General features: G+C 40.3%; 1 protein-coding gene across 1 annotated transcript; it reads right to left on the minus strand.

The window, feature by feature from the left end:
- Positions 1–19,719, minus strand: LOC307040030 (uncharacterized protein). Its single transcript, XM_079682530.1, has 52 exons — positions 18,618–19,719; positions 17,467–17,508; positions 16,310–16,444; positions 16,129–16,202; positions 15,960–16,032; positions 15,704–15,793; positions 15,471–15,526; positions 15,170–15,290; positions 14,865–15,041; positions 14,565–14,647; positions 14,295–14,343; positions 14,111–14,200; positions 13,927–14,022; positions 13,354–13,425; positions 13,178–13,264; positions 12,920–13,069; positions 12,588–12,701; positions 12,331–12,507; positions 12,156–12,241; positions 12,022–12,070; positions 11,744–11,833; positions 11,571–11,666; positions 11,404–11,475; positions 11,196–11,282; positions 10,944–11,090; positions 10,470–10,576; positions 10,210–10,384; positions 9,927–10,103; positions 9,742–9,824; positions 9,344–9,392; positions 9,171–9,260; positions 8,933–9,028; positions 8,595–8,666; positions 8,130–8,216; positions 7,790–7,936; positions 7,592–7,710; positions 7,147–7,273; positions 6,931–7,010; positions 6,483–6,624; positions 5,348–5,524; positions 5,171–5,253; positions 4,685–4,733; positions 4,476–4,565; positions 3,774–3,869; positions 3,613–3,684; positions 3,436–3,522; positions 3,196–3,342; positions 2,947–3,089; positions 2,183–2,314; positions 1,565–1,667; positions 1,206–1,255; positions 1–762 (listed from the first exon to the last, which is right to left on the minus strand). The coding sequence occupies exons 1-52, from the start codon at positions 18,972–18,974 to the stop codon at positions 735–737; spliced, it is 5,478 nt and encodes a 1,825-aa protein (XP_079538656.1). The 5' UTR covers positions 18,975–19,719; the 3' UTR covers positions 1–734.
- Positions 19,720–19,832: the final 113 nt, after the last annotated feature.

Here is a 19,832-nt window from a genome sequence, read left to right on the forward strand (position 1 = left end):
TAGATGTGCAAAATCTGTTTATTTTTTTATACCATCTTCCAACAAACGCCATTGGTTCTGATCTGTAATCTTTGCAAATATACACAAAATCAAACATAATATGATCTACTTGAGACATACTGTAGGTGAAACAAATTATGTCTTGTAAATAAAATATTGTATAAAATTATTTTCAAATGCAAACATGAACACAAACGTAACAAAGTGCTGGCAAAAATGTAAATGACTTCAATATAATAAAAGAGATCCAAAATACTGAAATGGCATTAGCATTCATAAGCAATACTTCAAAGACCAAATATTAAAATGGTACTGCGCCAATAAACATGAAACTTTAAGATTTAAAACTTTTTTCAAGCAGAAAAGCAAACAAAACAACAAAATATGACTTAATTCCTTCAAAAACTGTTCATCTTTGACTTGCTCCACTCAATCTTAAAACTATTATCCCTTCATAAAATAAAGACACCTTCAGTTAATACAAACCTTCACTTTACCCTTTTCAACTTCAGCCTACTTATCTTTGGTGTGAATATTGATGTATGTGAATACACAGTGTAGTCCAATTCGATACTATACGTTACACAGAGAGCTAGGTGGATGCACGTAAGGCGTCGCGGTGGGACTGTAAGCCGAGGAGAAGGCATCAGTGTGAGCTGCAGCAGGAGCACAGGCCAAGTTGAGTGGTGACATCCTCCATCATTATAGTACCATGGCGTAAGCAAGAAGAAAGATTATTCAGCTTCGTCTCTCAGGGTGAACCTGGAAGAAATCATGAATAATGGTGATCATTAAACAATGAACAATGTTAAAAACAGATGCATATATAAGTGATTCTCCAAAGAAACTTCCCCTACAGGAACATTTCTCTGCTTTATACATACTTAATACTCAATATGTTACGTCACAGTAACCTACCTTCAAAACATGGTTAAAACACTGCTAAGATTCACTCCTCAATTGCTTATTGAACAGCAAGCATTTTAAATAACTTTCAATAAGTGATTTATTTGATGTTGGAGAATGTCTTATTTTTTGGATTGACAATTTTGTAATTATTATGACCATAATCCTGGACCCTCCATGGTAAATGTGGATGTCACTTTTTTCATCTAAAACAGATACTAACTATAGCCTATTCTCGGTCGGGGAGAAAATTATGAACTTTATCACTTAAAAAACGTAATACAGTCTGCTCTTCTCACCATTCTGTGACGCCAATCATCAGGTCAACCTGGGACAACTCGATCTGCACCTAAAAAAACAGGAACAAAATGTTATAGTTCTAAATACATATTGTGTATAAGCAGTAATTGTGCGTGTTTTCAGTGCATTTCAGTTTAAAAGTAAAGAACACACTTCAAAGCAGTTTAAAGTTACAAGGCAGGCCAGCATTAGTGCAAAGCTTGGTCACCCAACTGTCGATTTACCAAAAGATCTGAATGTGTGTTGTGGAGTCGTCACCATGTGACACTTTTTTGACAGATGGGTCGTCGCTTGTTAGCCTTTGGCTGCTGGATTTGTAATAAACATTTAAAGTTACAGGTGGAGGTGTCAGACTGACCTGTCCAAGGACGTCGCGGCTTCTGAACGAGGCAGAGTTGTTTTTCACTGCTACACTGAGGCGTCTGAATCTTGTCTCATCCATAGACAGATCATACTCAAACCTTTAAAAAAAAGACAAACAAGATAAGCCGTTAACAGTAACTGTATTGATAAAATATGAATCAAAAGATGAAGTAAAATGTTAAGAAATAAATGGTAGAAAAAGCTGTTTTCAGCCTCCCGAATATGGAGATGTCCTGATTTTCTCTGTTTTATATCTTATTAATCTGAACATATTTGGGTTTTGGACCGACAATATATTCAAATACCCTCCCCTTGGGCTTTGAGAGACTGGAATGGACATTTTTCATTCATTTCTAACATAGATTAAGCGATTAATCGAGAACAAATAATCTAGCTGCAGACCTAATGCGAACACTAACAAGGACACAGAGATGAATAAGAAAACCTGCGGGTCTCCATAACAACTCAGACCCTGCTGTACACAGGATCGAACCGTCCTTTTACATGTGTTACTGCTCTAAATCCCCCAGTCACTCTTCAATAAAGGCTAATCTAGCCCAAAAGAATCAACAAAAAAACCAGCTCAGTAATATAATCACAATAAGGTAAATACCTCTCATTGTATTCTGGGTTGAGGTCTCTTTTCTTCACTGCTGTCTTCCTCTTGGTGGCCTTGCTTTTGTCTGGCAGCAGCAAGAGGGAGACATAGCTGTCTGCACCATCCTTACTTTGAGACAACAGACCTCTGCAATCAAAAACAAAGAATTTCTTAAATAACTGTACGTTAAAGCATGAGAATTATTAAACAATATGAAGTCACAGTACATAAGAGCAGTAAAATGCCTCTTTGTGAATTTGAGTTGTCATCAACAATGTCCTCATTTTGATAAATGTTCATTTTTTTCTTGAACAGTAGGTTGATAGCTTTTTTAAAACACACCCTTATTCAATGTTACTACAAATGGTATTTCAGAAATGTAAAGTCAGATGATTTGTTTTCTATCAGATTATAGTGTTTTCTTCTTTCAGCAGGAAGATGTAAGAAAACAAGAACACAAAACAAGACAATCAAATTCTGACTTTTCCGTAAAACGTACAAACATGTTGAACTAGACTAGAGCATACTGTGAGTATCTAGCTCATTGAATATGCATAATTGTTATAATTATTCATTGCAGTTGGGGTAAACAGTGATAAAATGGTAACAGCATGGTGTTGAGCCATGATAATGAATAGGAAACAAACTTGGTATACATTTTCAATTGAAAAAAACAAACAAACAATAATATTTTTCCTAAACCAAGAATCAAAAATATCCACAGTATGTCATTGGTGAGGACGCAATCTGACTGGAACACTGCATTTTAGGAGGCTCACCTGCAGGCATGGACAATGACGATGAGCTTCCTCTCCTGTGAGGCGTATGAAAGAGACAGCTTCACCTGCCCATTTCCAGGCCCAGAGGCAGCGCATGGCAGATTCCCTGCACCGATCATATCCACCATTTTGGAATCTAGAACCTATTGAAAGCAAATACAGGATGGGAAGAACAAGTATTGTTATTGATTTGTTGTTGTTTAATGCTATAGATTAGAACATGCATGTGTGGGCAGGTGTGTTTAGCACCTTGAGTTCAGCCCTGAGCAGGATCTGACTTTCAGGTGAAGCTCCATCCAGATTAAACCACTGGTCCAGGATCAGCTGTGGCTCTGCAAGCATTTCCCTGACCGGAACCACCAGAGATCCCATTGGCTGGTCCCAACCACTCGACAACTGCATTTAAAGAGAGAGGGAAAATGTAAAATACCTTCCAACATCACTACTGTTAGATTTGAGATGCAGAATGAACGTTTATAAATGTCTTGCCTTTACTACAAGCATCTGATGTTTAGGGTCATGGACCAGGAAGAAGAAAGACTCATTCCACTCAGGACTGGTGCTGCGCTCGCACAGCTTAAGAGATGAAGAAAATATGGAACAGTTATTATAACTATATTGTATTCATCAGTTTGACATTCAAGCACCATGCTTCAAGAGTCTCACGTTGGTTTTGTAGGTTGTTTCACCGAGAACAAGCTCAGCTCCTGCTTTGGGTTCCTTCCCACTCTTTTTCAACTGAAGAGGAAGAGAGAGGCATTCAAGTTTTATTCTATGAGGAATACTTTTCTTACAGTATGGTATGTAAATAAACGCAGGTGACTTACGGGTAATGAATGTGCTCTTTCCATATGGACAAAGAGCAGAGCAGCGGAGGGGACAGCCTTGTTCTGATAAGACTGGAGAGATTGAAGCTGCAGCACCTGAGACATAAAGTTAGGCCTGATGGGTATTTTGTAATGTGAGTCATGTTCATACATGCCAACCTTGAGACCTCAGAAATCGGGAGCATTTCCAAAACCACCGCGCGGGGGGGGGGGGGGGGGGGGGTATTATATTAACATTAACATGCTTATTGCAGTTGTAGTTGCACTGCCTTGCGGCCTGTAGCACCATCCTTCATGGAGCATATGTGTGGGCTGGACCTGTATTTTACAGGAACGGAGTGAGCAGAGGGTAGAGTTGTCGATTCTTGTTCTGTTTTCTGTGACTATCTTCCTAACCCTCGCTACCATGGAAACCAAACAATGGTTTAGCTGTATTAAAGACCGAGAGGAAACAGTCCTGAGTAAATCTGATGTTGTCAGAAATCGGGAGAAATATGACCCAGGGAGGAAACCGGGAGAGGGCAATGAAATCGGGAGTGTCCCGCGAAAATCGGGAGGGTTGGCAAGCATGGTCATGTGTGTTGGAATGTGACTAAACAGCATTATCAAGGAGGTGGCATTGTTATGGACAAGTTAATAGTGCTTGTTTAAAGATGTTAAACAGTAGGTTATATAGAGACGTAAACATAAGTAAGGACGGACCTGGTCAAGTCTGACTGAATGTGACACAGTGGGAACCCATTCCAGTATCAGGTGGACCCGCCCAGACTTCACATCATTCAGAGTGTACCACTGCAACAGAGACAAAGCCAGTTCAACAAGCAGGGCAACACCCTTTGTATCAGGAAGTGACACAGAACAGAGAGTATAAATCACATGGCATGATTTATGATCATGAATGATTGACTAACCTGATCTGTGTACTGGGATCTCATGACCTCGTTTATCTTAATGCTGAATCTGCAAACATAAAAACAGGCAAATGTTTGACAATATTTGTAATTTCAATGGCTTACCTCCTGAAACACAGATTTCCTATGTTTGCATTTAGTTAAAATAGCAGAATTCTGTGGTAACAGTAGCTACACCTTGTGTAAATATATTTTTAATCCAACCACATTAAATGATCTGTTTATGTAAAGCATTGGCAGCTGCAGAACACCACTGTGAATAGTACTGTTTTCAAGCCATAGCATATATATATATATTATTTTTATTATAAAGTAGATGTGCATTGTTTTTATTCAGCCAGTAACAATTATCAACATGTTTTTATCATTGTGTATTCATTTATGTATTTCAGTGCAAATGCATGTAAAGTCAAAGGTCAGGACTTTACACTTTTATCATGTGTAATAATACAAGTTACTTATCAAGACGATCAACATGAAACATACCTGCCAAGGAAGTCATCAGAATCTAAATCCTTATCAAATGCTTCAAACTTTATTTCCTGGACGCTGTGACCACTCAAAACTAGCTGTCAACAATAAATAAAAAACAACATTTGATTAAAAACACTGCAGCTTCACCAAGATAAACATACAAGACTTGAAACAAACAATACTTCATACCTCATACATTTCGTTCCATGTTGGGCTAAGATTCTCTTTGATTACATGACTCTTGAAATGAACTCCCCCTATGTTGATCTTGACATAGGGGTCGCTCTTGCCCTTCACCATGCCCCCCATCAGGTTATCCTTTGCAACCAGATTCTGGGCCTCCAGCAGGTGAATCCTCAGCAGCCCCTGCAGGATGAACACTGTTACTGTTATAAAACATACATGGAGCACTGAGCCTGAACTCATTTATATAATATAGCTTCTATATATATTCAGCACAACCCAGATCATCCAACCTGTGTGACCTCGGCACAACAGAATGACGTATGTCTAGAAAACAGATTTTGTTTCTTTATGTCAAGTATTTTTAATATGAAATTAAACCACTTTATTTTTTACAGATGCATTTGATTACTATTATATACACTGACATCTAGGAGCACATTATGTCACTCTGGTAGGTTAAGGTGAACGTTGATAAGATAGAAGATACCTTTCTTAGTTGTCTAATCTAAATTTGGTTTATGAGAACTATTTTTCTTCATAATTAAATGTCCATCCCAGAGTTCTGTTAACTGTATTAACAATACAAGTATTTACAAGTCTAATTTTGCACCCCACAGAAATTCCTCTTTTTTACAATGCAGCTGGCATGACACATGTGCCTATGCGGAAGTTAAAAAGAAAATGCACCACACATGGCTGATCAGGAGAGGAAGCTGAAATCACAACAGCAGAGCCTAGTGTGCTATTTGAAGAGAAGAGGAAGTAGCACATTAACGTTGTTAGAAAAAAGGCTGGAGCATAAATCCTTCAAGGATGATGACCATCTGTGATTTGGCACGATTTTGTTGTTAGTGTGTTTAATTACGAGAAACTCATTTCATATTAGACCCTGGTGAATAATTGTTTAGATATTATAGTTTTAAAATATATTTTTTTAAATGTCCTTGATTTATGTTCTCCACTATACTGATGATAACAAGTGTTAACTTTATCAGAGGGGTAGTAAGCAGTAAACTGCTGAAGGAAGTGTTTTCTTATAATAAGACAAAGGGGGTAGTGACTAGTGACAAAGAACAAATACCATGGGAGCTCATTATTAAACTTCCACTGTGCTAATCAGGGCATAAACTAAACCCACCTCTCGACCAAAGTCCTGGCTGGGGCTGGTTTGTGGTGGGAGATCTTCCTCAGCTTCTGGGATTTCTGTGACCTCTGCAGTCCCCAGGGTGTCAGCAGCAATACCAGTTACTGTGGCCTGAGCAAGGCTGCCTAAACCAGTACTACACACACACACACACACACACACACACACACACACACACACACACACACACACACACACACACACACACACACACACACACACACACACACACACACACACACACACACACACACACACACACACACACACACACACACACACACACACACACACACACACACACACACACACACACACACACACACACACACACACACACACACACACACACACACACACACACACACACACAATTATTTTCATTTTCATTTTAAGCATTAATATAGAAAAAGAAGGTGGTCTAACTTGCTGTGTAGCTTACCCTGCTGTCTGTATTTTCCCAGGTTCAGCTGTTTCTGACTGTGTGGGCTGCTCTTCTGGATCCTCTGGCTCCTCCACCAGCTGAGTAAGAAGAAGATAGATAGAAAAAGATAGATAGAAGAAGATATACAATAAATACAATTACATTGAAAGTTATGAGGGTGAAAATAGATATGCTAGACATAATTACAACTGACTGTAATGTTGTATGACTCACTGCAGCAGCAGGGGTTGTATCAGGTAGAGTGTAACTGGCAGCTGGTTCAGGGGGAGTAGCATCCTCTGTGAGGGCCAGATCATCTGCTGCCTCAGACTGTTTGAACTGGCTGGATACTGCAACAGATCTGAAAGTACACACAGCTGTTAAAAAGCATCATAAAACTCCTGACTGGAGCTGGATGATGGGGAATATTAGCCTATTAAAGCTTCACTTGGCTAGTAATGTAGTTTCAAATGGAGCATTATTGGTTGTATAGTCAACAGAGAGGCACTACAAGTATGATTTGAATTTTAAGTTGAGTGCTTTTCTGCATTTCAATATGTGTATTTATCGCAAACTTTTCATTTTGTTAAAATGACACCAAGGGATATTGGTTTGACCGTTTGTGAAGACAGAGGAACAGCCTGCAGTTGTGATGTGTGCATTATCAAATCATACTCACTCATCTTTGGTTAGCTCTGAAAAGTTTTCGTCGTCACTGGCTGTGGGAACGACAATCTCTTCCTTCTTTGAATGAGGCACAGAAGGCTGTGGAGCTTCAGTCATCCTCGAGCTCAGGATCTGTCAACAACAACCTTCCAGTTGGCTTTTTTGAGTATCAATGAAATGATAATGGTCCCCTGTGTGGGTGCTCTCTTACCTTGAGTTCAGCTCTCAGTAGGATCTCACTTTCAGGTAAGGCTCCATCCAGAGGCATCCACTGGTCTAGGACAAGCTGCGGCTCAGAGAGCAGCGCTCTCACAGGGACTACAAGAGATCCCATTGGCTGGTCCCAGGCACTTGACAACTAGAGTGATATGATGGCAGTCAGGGGTGGAGATGGTGGAGATTCAGAACATTTACAAAATATTAAAATAATAAAAGCTAAGACTATTGCAACAAATGAAAAATAAACACAATATTTACACAAAATATAGTTATGTACTGTATGTCCCTGACACTGGCAGCAGTCTCCAGATACTGCACTACAGCACACTCACCTTCATTATGAGCATCTCCTCTGTGGGGTTGCGAACTAAGAAGTAGAACGCCTCTTCCCACTGAGGTGATCTGGAGCGATCACATACCTTCAGGCAGGAAAAGAGAAGTAGGTTGGGCAAGAGGTGGCACTTTAAACTGGGCATGTAATAACAAAGTAAATTGATTGTTTCTTTTCTTTCCAATGGTGTTTTGTGCAAGTCTGTGTGTACTTTTCAATACCACCATTGGGTGGCGCCAGTCACATTTGTTTTTATTCTGACCAAAGCAGCTTTTTTTTTTATTTTGAAAGCATTTTGATACATTTTCAAACACACTAATTTAGTTTTGTGGGAAATGTTGATGTGGATTTCATTATGACATTCTATTGACTAAATGATTAATTGGAATATTCATTAGGGTTAGGGTTATAAGCTTGTAAAGACAGTGTAGGTGTTTGTTTAATTTCTTCATCACCAATCTCATACCTTGGTTTTGTAGGTTGTTTTACCAAAAACAAGCTCAACCCCAGCCTTGGGCTCCTTCCCACTCTTCTTAAACTGAACACAGAAAGACACATAACATAATGAGAGTAGTTTGTAGTCACCGTCTGTAATTAAGGCAACAATGAGACAAAATCCAACTTCCCTTTCTCTAAAAAACATTGCTGAATCATTGCATCACAACATCCAACATCAGAGTATGGAGAGGCAGAGGTTTTTCACTTTGTGCAAGGACAGGATGTGTTAATCAATATGTTCTTTCCAGACATCTACACAGCACACGTATTATTGTGTTTTTCAGATTCAAATTACAAGGGACTCACAGGCAATGAGTGTGCTTGGTCCACATAGACAAAGAGCAGTGCTGCAGAGGGAATGGTCTTGTTCTTGTAAGACTGGAGAGATTGTGCTCGCATCACCTGCAGCAGAGAATCAAATGAGAAATACATTATGATGACTCACAGTGAACAGAGCATCATATTTGGAACAGCACAGATGTGGGAGGAATAGGCAATTGATTGATTAAGAGAGGAAACATAAACTGATAGGAATTGCACTTACTTGATCCATGGTGGTATTATGGGACACTGCTGGTACCCACTCTAGTATCAGGCGAACACGTCCAGACTTTACGTCATTCAGGGTGTACCACTGAAACAGAGACGTAGACTTAAATAAAGCCTGAGATTACACCACAGCCATTACTAAGATACAGTAAGACGTGCAATACTGACCTGGTCTGTGAACTGGGAACGGATGATGTCTGCCACGCTGATATCGAGCCTGCTCACAATGAAACACATTTGCAAATTCAGCAAGCATTTTAAGACAATAGCAAGTTCAATTAGAACCTTAAAAATCCCTAAATCATTACATCGAAACTATTTATAATTTCTAAGATTTGAAAAAAACACTTTACATATGTAATGGTACAGAGTATAGAAAAAACATGAATGCTTGAGAAAACGATTCGTTATCTATAAATCAAATTACACCACGTATGGTCATAAACCTGTGATTTATCTTTATATCAATTTACTACATTTTGGGCTTTCATACTTGTTGACACATTGAGACAATTAAGCTTTCCAGTCATAGTCTGACAACTAGAAACCTCAGCATTAGACCTTACCTGCCCAGGAAGTCATCCTGGTCCATGTCTTTGTCAAAGAGCTCTAACTGCACCTCCTGTCCTGACTGAGGCCTCAGCACCACCTGAGAAAACACAAAACAGTTGAATAAAAATCAGGTGACTAACATTAAGTATTATCATTGTCATCTTTATTTGAAATCACGCTCATGGTTAACAATACACACCTCATACATCTCGTTCCAGACTGGGTTGAGATTCTCCTTGATCACGTTACTCTTAAATGCAATCTTTCCAACTGAAATCTTGGCGTAGGGGTCACTCTTGCCCTTCATCATACCACCCATCTTGTTGTCTTTGGCAACCAGAGTCTGGGCCTCCAACAGGATGATTCTCAGCAGCCCCTACAGGAAGTGATTATTTGATGTTAGATTGGTAGGCTCTATTTGAATTAAATGGGATTGTGATATGCATGTATTTGCTCCTGTAGATCATATTTTGCAATTTTACCTCACTGGCAAAGCTGAGGTCTGGGGAAGTATGAGCAGGCTGTGCTATGGCAGGGGTTGGAGGTTCTTCTACCTTCTCCTCAGTCACATCAGCTGCTGTTTCCTTTACATCGACATCTTCATGCAAGGTCACTGAAGACACAATAGTCTCTACAGGAGTGTCAACTGAACTTGACCTGAGTAAGAGAAGCAAAACAAACTTTGAAGTGACTAAAGGAAAGACCGAGAGAAAGGGCAGACATTTTGAATGAACTATCTCACCTCAGCACTGTGTCTGCTTCCTGTTTCTGCTTAGCAGGGGAAGGGTCTGACGTTGTAGTGACCTTAGCCTTATCACTTGCCCCGGGACATTTGCTGGGAATCAGCATCTGTAGTTAAGTTGATATAATTATAATTTTACATTGTTAACATGCTATACAGTAAAGCTTACTTATCAATAGCAGTACACCAAGTAGACAATTAGAGAACTTCCTCAAAAGTCTCATGACAATGAATTAAAAATGTAAAGTGTATAGATAAGAGAGAACCAGAAATACATAGAACATCATGCCACTGAGTAAAAAGAAATATAGATGTAGACGATAGGGACACACAAAATATTACTTCACACAGTTCATAGGCAGAGAAAGAAACTGAGAAACCGATATATTTTGAAGGTGATATAATAAAAACTTAAAAGGACATATCATTTGTATTTAGAATAATACAAACAAAGAGCAGACAGAGTTATTCCACCTTGAGTTCAGCCCTGAGAAGAACCTGACTCTCAGGTGAAGCTCCATCCAGATGGAACCACTGGTCCAGGACCAGCTCCGGCTCAGACAGCAGCTCTCTGATGGGAACCACCAGGGAACCAATGGGCAGAGTCCAGCTGTGAGAGAGCTGGAGAAACAAAATGCAGGGTGATAGAAGAGTAAGCAACTAAATATCCGAGCTCATACTGTATGTGTCTGTGTGACCAAAACTCTTTCTGTGAAGACAGCACACCTTAATAACGAGAATATCTTCTCTGGGATCTCGAACCGGGAAGCAGAAAGCCTCATTCCACTGAGGAGATGTGGTGCGATCACACACCTTCAGAAATGCAAGTTAGTCAATATTACTGATAGATATAATGTCACTCTAACATAAAATATAATCAGTGCAATAGAAAGTACTACTCAATAAATAATCTGAAGAAAGTTGGAAGTCTTACTGTAGTTTTCCTGGACATTTCTCCAAGAGTAACCTCTGCTCCCACTTTTGGCTCTTTGCCGCTCTTCTTAACCTGAAGAAAGACAAACAGAACGTAACAATAACAATGTTTGTATTATAAACATTAACTACATTACCTGATATTATCAATACAAAAAAAAGACGTACTGGTAAGCCATCAGCTTGCTCCATTAAGATAAACAATAAACCAGCGGAGGGAACCGCCTTGTTTTGGTAGGACTGCCTTGAATGGAACTGCAGAACCTGAAGACACAGAAAAAAACAAGTCAGAGCAGATCAGGAACAGTTTTTAAATCCACGATTAATCTGTAAATACCAACCTGGTCCAATCTGTCTGACTCTGAGGCTGTCGGCATCCATTCCAGTATCAGGTGAACTCGACCAGACTTCACATCACGGAGAGTGTACCACTGAGAGAAGAATTTAAATCATCCGTTATATAAAATACAGGAACTGTGTTTTGTGTTACACATGTATGTAAAGAGGGTTAATGGTCTAATCAAAGTGAGTAAGACTTAAGGTATTTCATATTCCTTTATTCGGATCACACTCTTTGAAGCTAAACATGCAACAATGTGTTTGGCAAGGTCAATCCCACCTGATCAGTGTACTGTGAATCAATGATGTCCTTCAGACTGATCTTCAGCCTGTATGTCAGGATAAATGAGATTAGAATGTATTTTTGGGTCCAATTATTACATTTCAAAACTGGATAACTTAAAGCTATTGTACCTGCCCATGAAATCATCCTTCATGTCCATGTCTTTATCCAACACCTCCACATGCAGGTCTTGGCCAGGCAGCTGGGTGAGGATTACCTGAGTAGTGAAGAAAAGGTAGAAAATCTAAAAAGACACTATTTCACAACAAAGCTGTTTTCTTCAATGACTAACCGTGTTTTATTTACCTCATACATCTCATTCCATGTGGGGTTAAGATTAGTCTTGATAACCTGACTTGTGAATGTTTCCCCGCCAACGTTGATCTTGACATAGGGGTCACTCTTTCCTTTAACCATGCCCCCCATCATATTATCTTTAGGAACAAGGTTCTGGCCTGCCAACAGGTGGATTCTAAGCAGTCCCTGGAAAAAGAAAAGACAAATAAATGAGATAAGACAAAACCCAATTTGAAATGCAAATCATTCCTCCGGTCGTCCATTACCTCCGTAGCAAAGCTAGGATGAGGAGCGGTCTGCTGTGGGAGCTGTTTGGATGTTCCAGCCTCCAGATTAGATGACACATTGGATGAAATGTGTTCCTCATCCAACCACAAGACCTATGTTACAATATAAAAGAGTCAACATAAATAGGCTGGAAAAAATGTGCCTAAAACCGAGGATCTTCTGTCATTTATTCTCAGCTTAGACACCATTATACATGTACGTTTTATCTTTGATTCTAAGGTTAATAACATCCTACATTGTGCTGTCCTTTATCTCGTGTTTACTTATTGTTCAATCATTGGATTAGTAAATGGGACTAAATGCCATTTACCCTGAGGACTGTGTTGATATAGATGCGACTGGCAGATCCGGAGTTGTCCAACTGGAACCACTGGTCCAGAGAAAGATTAGAATTGGACAGCAGACGGGACAAAGGGATTTTCAGACTGCCCAGTGTCTGCACACGATCGGCATCCTTCACCTGATTGATTTAACAAAACAGAGAGCCAAGATTAGACCACAAGACATTTGGCTACCAGAATACCAAACGCAAAGATCAGTGTCAAGAAGATAATCTTATGAGCTGCACCTGAATGTCTATGTCCTGGTTGCGAGGGTCCTGGATGAAGAAGGTAAAAGCTTCCTCCCACCCAGGATTAATGGTTGTGTAACAAGTCTAAAGGCGAGAATAAAGGTGTGCATATGATTTAGAATGAAATGAAATATGATCTACAGATATATGGTGGGCCTCCCCAGTAGACATACCTTGCTCTCTCTAGTGATGTCCTGCACAGACAACTGCACCATGGGATTGGGCTCTTTGTTTCCCTTCTTCATCTAAAAAGACACACAAGTACAGACAAATGAACACACAGTAAGGCATGTGACAATCGGTTATCACAAGCAGAGCAAAAAATAGACTTTATCTACTACCCTGATAACACATGGTTAGTGTGAATAATAGTGTCTATATGGTTACCATAACAACAGCACCAACAACAGACAGGAAGTACCATACCGCATGGCACAATCAGGAAGTTTAAAGCTGCATCGAGCAAAACCGCAAAGACTGAGTTTCAATCCAAAGATTATTCCACTGCTGTGCCCTTTTGTGTATAACTTGACAACAGAAATAGAAATAGTACGAAATATTTGTTTAAGAGCTCCGGACAAAGTTAGCCACACACATCCACGTTACAATACTGTAGGGCAAAGGAGGGTTAAAGGCTGCATCAACAACTTTGAGGAATGTAAAGACAGGTGGCAGTTACAGCTCTGCCCCAGTTTGAGCACACACAGGAAACAGCTCTCACGAGAGGGAAGAGGTATTTGACTCACAGGCAGGGCCTCAGCTTTGTCCAGATATACAACCAAGATGGCTGAAGACGGTGGATCTGCAGTCTTATTGGTTACACTTTCATTCCTCTTTAAGACCTGGAGGAGAATGGCAAAAAATGGTGTCTGTTTTTTAAAGTAAAAAGAAAAATCTATAACAAATCAGTGGAAAACTTGTGATACGAACCTCCTCTAGTCGATCAGTGCTAGGCAGCAAGGTCAACCACTCCAGTCTGAAATGAACTCGTCCTGAAGTAGTTTCTTTCAAAGGGAACCACTGGGAAGACAGGCCAGAAATACATTCACAGTCCGAATATTAAAGAATTGCTTATACAAAATGTGACTGAGGAGGTCAACAGAATTATACTTACATTATCAACAACGATGGATTTCTTCACAATGCCCAAATCCAGTTTGGTCCTAGATGGAAAAGGAGTGTAAGAAATAATTAGATAAAAAGAAGAAAATGTATTGATACAAATTAAAAGGATTTGAAAAAAGAAAGAGATGCTTTAACTTTAACAAAATGACATGACATGCAAAAAAAGGCAGTGTTCTTTTTGCAACTGGCCAGGAAAGTTGACATATGAGGGTGGCAGATTTAATGTTGGCACACAATAGACATGAATGTGAATATGTACCTGCCCAGGAAATCATCCTGGTCTGTGTCTTTGTCATATACCTCCACCTCCAACTCTTGACCAGGCACTTCATGGACTATAACCTGATGTACCAGACACATACAGGGACATGAGGACTGACAGAGGGATTTGAATGGAAGCTGGCTGCGGCACTATGCTACCATGAATGAACATGAACATTCCTAGCTCTAATCCCTCAAATACAGAACAAGTGGCATGATATATGATTGAGTCTTCCAACACCTGTGCAATGATGACATACAGTACATTTAAAAATGTCCATACATCTCCCAATCTTACCTCATACATCTCTTCCCACTTGGGACAGTCTGTGTTGTCCATGTGTTTGGAGGTGAAGGTCTGAGGGCCAACCCTCAAAATGGCATAGGGGTCAGACAAGCCAGCCATAACCCCTTTCACATAGTTGTCCTTGGCTGCTAGATTCTGTGCCTCTAGTAGGTGGATGCGTACCACACCCTAAGAAACAACAAGAGGGACCAAGATGAAAGGTAACGTTTTGGACTGAGATGTATTATATAGTATAGTAGTATGTACTGCATATATGGTAGTCTCCATTTATCTGTAGATTCATAGCCAGGCTTTACCCTGGGCAAAGGAGAGCGTAGTTGGGCCACATGCAGGCCTGGAACCAGGGGGACAACCAGGCGGTTGGGCAGCACCAAGAAGGAGGCGATGGCATCCATAATCATGCTGTCCGACATGATACTGAGACAAAGAGACAGCATTTTTATGGAAATGTACAGCAGTACTGCCTATATAAGGCAGTATCTACTGTGTTAATAAAACCAACACATGAATACAAACATCGTGAAGTTGTGTCTTTTATAAGATCTTGGTTAATACTAGTGTGTAAAACCAATGAGAGCTTATCTCAGCATTACTCACTTCAGTCCAGGGACGTCCAACAAATTAGTGAGTCCAGTCCAATTGATGTCTAGTTTCTGGGAAGAGATAAGACAGCTAAATGTGCTGTGTGTAGCAAATCAATCAGGATTACCGTACTCTGAAATCAATAGCCAGAATACAATACTCTACTGAGATCCATAGTGGTCACAGTAATGGGGGTTGAGGGGCAACAAGAAAAAAGGACAAATAGAGGTGAATGTGGATAGACCTACCGGCCGCTGGATGAAAAACATGGTGACTGCACCCACTATGGGAACATCTCCAATCAGAGGCTCAAGAATCACCCGCATCATCCCGTGTAGCTAAGGACAGAAGCAGAAAGGATGTCTGTAAAAAATGTGGGTAAACACTAATAGAATGGCACATCTTGAGTTATGCCTGCTATTGACACGCAACATCTTTGTATTAGTGGCAAGCAACACTGTAATTCATTCAAATAGTTTACATAAGCTTGAAAAAAAGACAGACCTGTATTCCCTTGACTCCAGCTTTGCAGAAGTATCTCTTCACCTCAACGTTGATCTCTACATTGCCAACATAGCTGAGGATACAAGTGAAACAGTGTCATCTAGAATAATGCCTTCTAAAAGCTGTGAGAGGTGATGGCAAATCCAAAGAGCAATGGATATACATTTACCTAATATATAGATCAAGCAGGACTTGTCCTTTGTCGTTCTCGGTGTGAGCCTTGATCCCTACAACCTTCATGGCCTGCAGCAAAGAGAACACACCTTTTCAGCACAATATAAACAACATGCATCATTTGTGTGAAGTTTTACAGCAGTGTCATATTATATTTAACTTATCAATGGCATCACCTTGTCTCCCATGTCCACTTTTGTGAAGCTGAGGGTTTGGAGGTGGTTGCTTGAGGCTCGGATAGATGGAGCAATGGTTTCCACCAGCAGCTTCTCAAGGTATTGGCCTACAAATGGCCACACCTGCTGCAGCACCTAGGCAGACCAATCAAAACACTATGGTTATAAGCTGCTTTTATTAGTTGGAGCATAACTGACAGTATTTACACCAGTAGATCGACAGTTGCAATGACAAGGGGTGACAATGCAGCAGAAAGTGGGACTACTATGAACTACTTTGATATTTTAGCCACAGTAACAAAACGATCTGTCAAATGCCTTGGCTTAAAAAAACAAAACAAGAATCACAGCTGTTACCAGTTGCGTCTCTTCAGCTGTTAGTTGTCTACTTTCTTACCACAATGAATCCTGTGCTGTACATGTGCTCGCTTTTCACAAAATAATGTATTGTGATAATGAATGTTGCTACATAAACATATTAAGTATTTAGTACTTTGTGGAAAGAACTAAAAGCAGAGGCACAGCTTGTTTGTGTGACTGTGGAAAAAAAGAAAACGCGTTGGTTTGAGTCTGGCATAAGTGGAGAGTGAGTCATCCGCCGCCTGCTCTTGGGAGGGATGCAGCTCGAGCAACATGGGAATCTGCTGACCTCCCCTCCAGTAACCAGTCTTAAATCTCTCCTTTGTCTCGCTCTCTGAGCCTTAGATCTCGTGGTCCTGTTAGCATGAACACTTTTATTGCTGTATGTTTATATTATTGGCTGTAGTTTCTCTGGGCATGAAAAGCAAAGGGGGTTAAGGAGGGGGGGACAATGGCTGCTGTTTTATTTAGTTAGAGGGGCAGCTCCTCCCCCGTCCTGTGAGCTAGAATGTAATGAAATGGAAATGTTGAGAGTGTTGCCTGGCACTGAGCCTGCTCTCTGCAGTACAGACATAGTGGCTACAATAATGGGGGTGTGTCTTTTTTATGAAACATGGCAGCCGCAGCAGTGCTACCATCCATCAGCTAGCACCCGCTTTTACCCTAGCATACTCTACCAAGTGTCTATCAGCAGAACAGCTGAACAGACAGGCATGTGTTTGCTGTCGGCTTAATAGAGGGGGAAACCCTAGTGTGTCTTTGCATTTGTAGCACTCTGATAAACCAATAAAATGTACCTTATTCAGCCATTCAACCTTCTCAACATCTGGAAAGCTGACCTGAAAGAAAGAAAAACAATGAGAGTACTTACTTAAATTATGCATAGGGCCTGATAAACCCACAACAGGAAAGGGAAGTGATTCAGAGGTTACTAATGCAGGTCTGGAAATGTCATTAATAGCATTTTTTATATAATTTCAGTGCTTTGTGCACCAGATTTTAAACTGTTTTCCAATATTTATGAAAGAAAAAGGAAAGGAGATAAATGCTGCGACTGTCCAGATGATTTAAATGTAATCAATTGTCTCCTCCATTTTTTTATAAATGTTTAAACATGACATTTGTTTTGCACAACAGAGAGCAATATGGACATGCTCCTTTCTTAATGCTTTAATAAGGAGCCTTCTGCCTGCTTATGCAAGATGAAAATGAAACAAGTACCCACAGGAACCTCATTTGGGTGTGGCAAGATGCTCTGATTAAAAATCAGCCCATGTGGTTTCAGCATTTCCATTTAGGGTAGATTTCCTCAGGATGTATGTTAAGTATAACTCCTGCACATGTTCCATCTACCTTTTAAGCTGAAATTGCAGTTGCTTAGTTAAAGTCTTGTTATAGTTGTTGGAATGCACTAAAACTGGTGTTGTTTTGATCCAACAAGTTAAGTTTAGACAAACAAATGTTACCATGTTGGTAACTGGCTTAGCAAAAACAATGGGTAAATATAGCAGAAAAGGACTTCTATACACCTGACTGCATGCATCAATTGCCCATGTTTTATCTGCAACATAAAACAAGTTTTAAAAGGATTATAAAAAGGCACTGACTGACCTAATTGGTTGTGCCTGTATATTATTGTCAATGAGGAAATTATTATTTGGTAAAACCTTTAAACAAATATAAGGGATACCAGGATCCCATAGGATTATTCACATGACTGGAACTAGCCTACGACATAACAGTTAAGAATAGAGTAAAGCTAATATTTACTGGGATCCTTGTACCTCAGATATTATGATTTTAGGGTCCTCTGCTAAGCGTTGTCTTGCTATACGTAACGTGGGGGTTACATAAGGTCAACATTGGTTAAAGAGGTTAAAGTTGTTTTATTGGGGAGGATTTTTTGATGATAATGTAACACACTGACAAAGGTAGGCTAATTTCTTACCCACGCAGGGAGGTCTCGCTGCTTTTTAGACGCTTTCTTGAATGTGTATTCCTCCTCGTTGTTGAGCAGCTGTATGGCTGACTTCAGGCGGTTCTCCTTGGCTTCTCGGGCATGTTTCCATCCCGTGTAGACCATCATCCCGAACACCAAGAGGCTGGTGCTGACACGGTAGTACCCTGCCAGGTAGACGGGCAGCAATGCGCCGAGACATTTTCCAAACGTCCAGAGCACCGCGACTGCGCTGATCCCTTTGGGTTTGGGACCCTCGGCGGGGATCAAGGCTTTCTTCTCGGTGTCCGCTGTGCTCACACACTCGGTGCCCTTCGCTTCACTCGGCGCTGATTTGTCGCTTTCCATTTTTGTATTAGCTAGAAACACTCACTTATGTTACAGTTAGTACAAATATTCAGTTTAAAAGTGCTGGTTAGGACCAAACGGCTATTTAACGTGTCATCTCCGACGTCAGCTAGCTACCGTTTAACTGAGCACCAGTGCACGTCGCGTGTACCCTCGCTAGTACACCGTTTGTCCGAGGCACATCTTTAATAGTAATATTTGGTATAATTTTTTACTGTCTGAGCACGGGCTCCAGGAGAAGTGGCACATAAGTTCTGCCCCCACCCATTCCCTTTATCAGGATAAAAACACGCCCCCAGTCTGAAGCAAAAAACCCATCTTTGACTCTTTCGCTGCTGAGGCAAGACACTAATCCAATGTATAGTAATTACCGTTATTACTGCAGCATTACGTTAGCAGAAAGCTAGAGTTTCCATATTATTCAAGGGTTCTTTTAATTTTCTATTTTCTATGTAATTTGACCTGCCTGTCGGAGCAAAGCACAGCTGAATATACAAAAAAGTCAACGCTTCCTGTCAGATTGTTAACCCACCAGCACCTCTTGTCAGTTCTTTCTGCTGCTCCAGTTTATTTAAAAACAGCAGACTTGACATTCTTCTCAATCCCTTAAATCCAGTGTGACCACACAAGCCTGGGCTGTTCTTCCAAAGGTACAACAGCAAATATTCCACTTGTTTAAAGAGCCACACGGATATGAGGCTACTGAAGAAGCAGATGGTATTATGCTGAAGTTTACATAGTGACTCCACCCAAATAACTCAAGCAATGGGATGTAAACAGCATTTGCCACAAGAAACTGTGTGTCTCTGGGCATGACTTATTTATCTTACCTGTGTGAACAGAGCATATCAAAGTAAG

This window comes from Notothenia rossii, assembly GCF_949606895.1.
Source record: "Notothenia rossii genome assembly, chromosome: 5".
Classification (NCBI taxonomy): domain Eukaryota; kingdom Metazoa; phylum Chordata; class Actinopteri; order Perciformes; family Nototheniidae; genus Notothenia; species Notothenia rossii.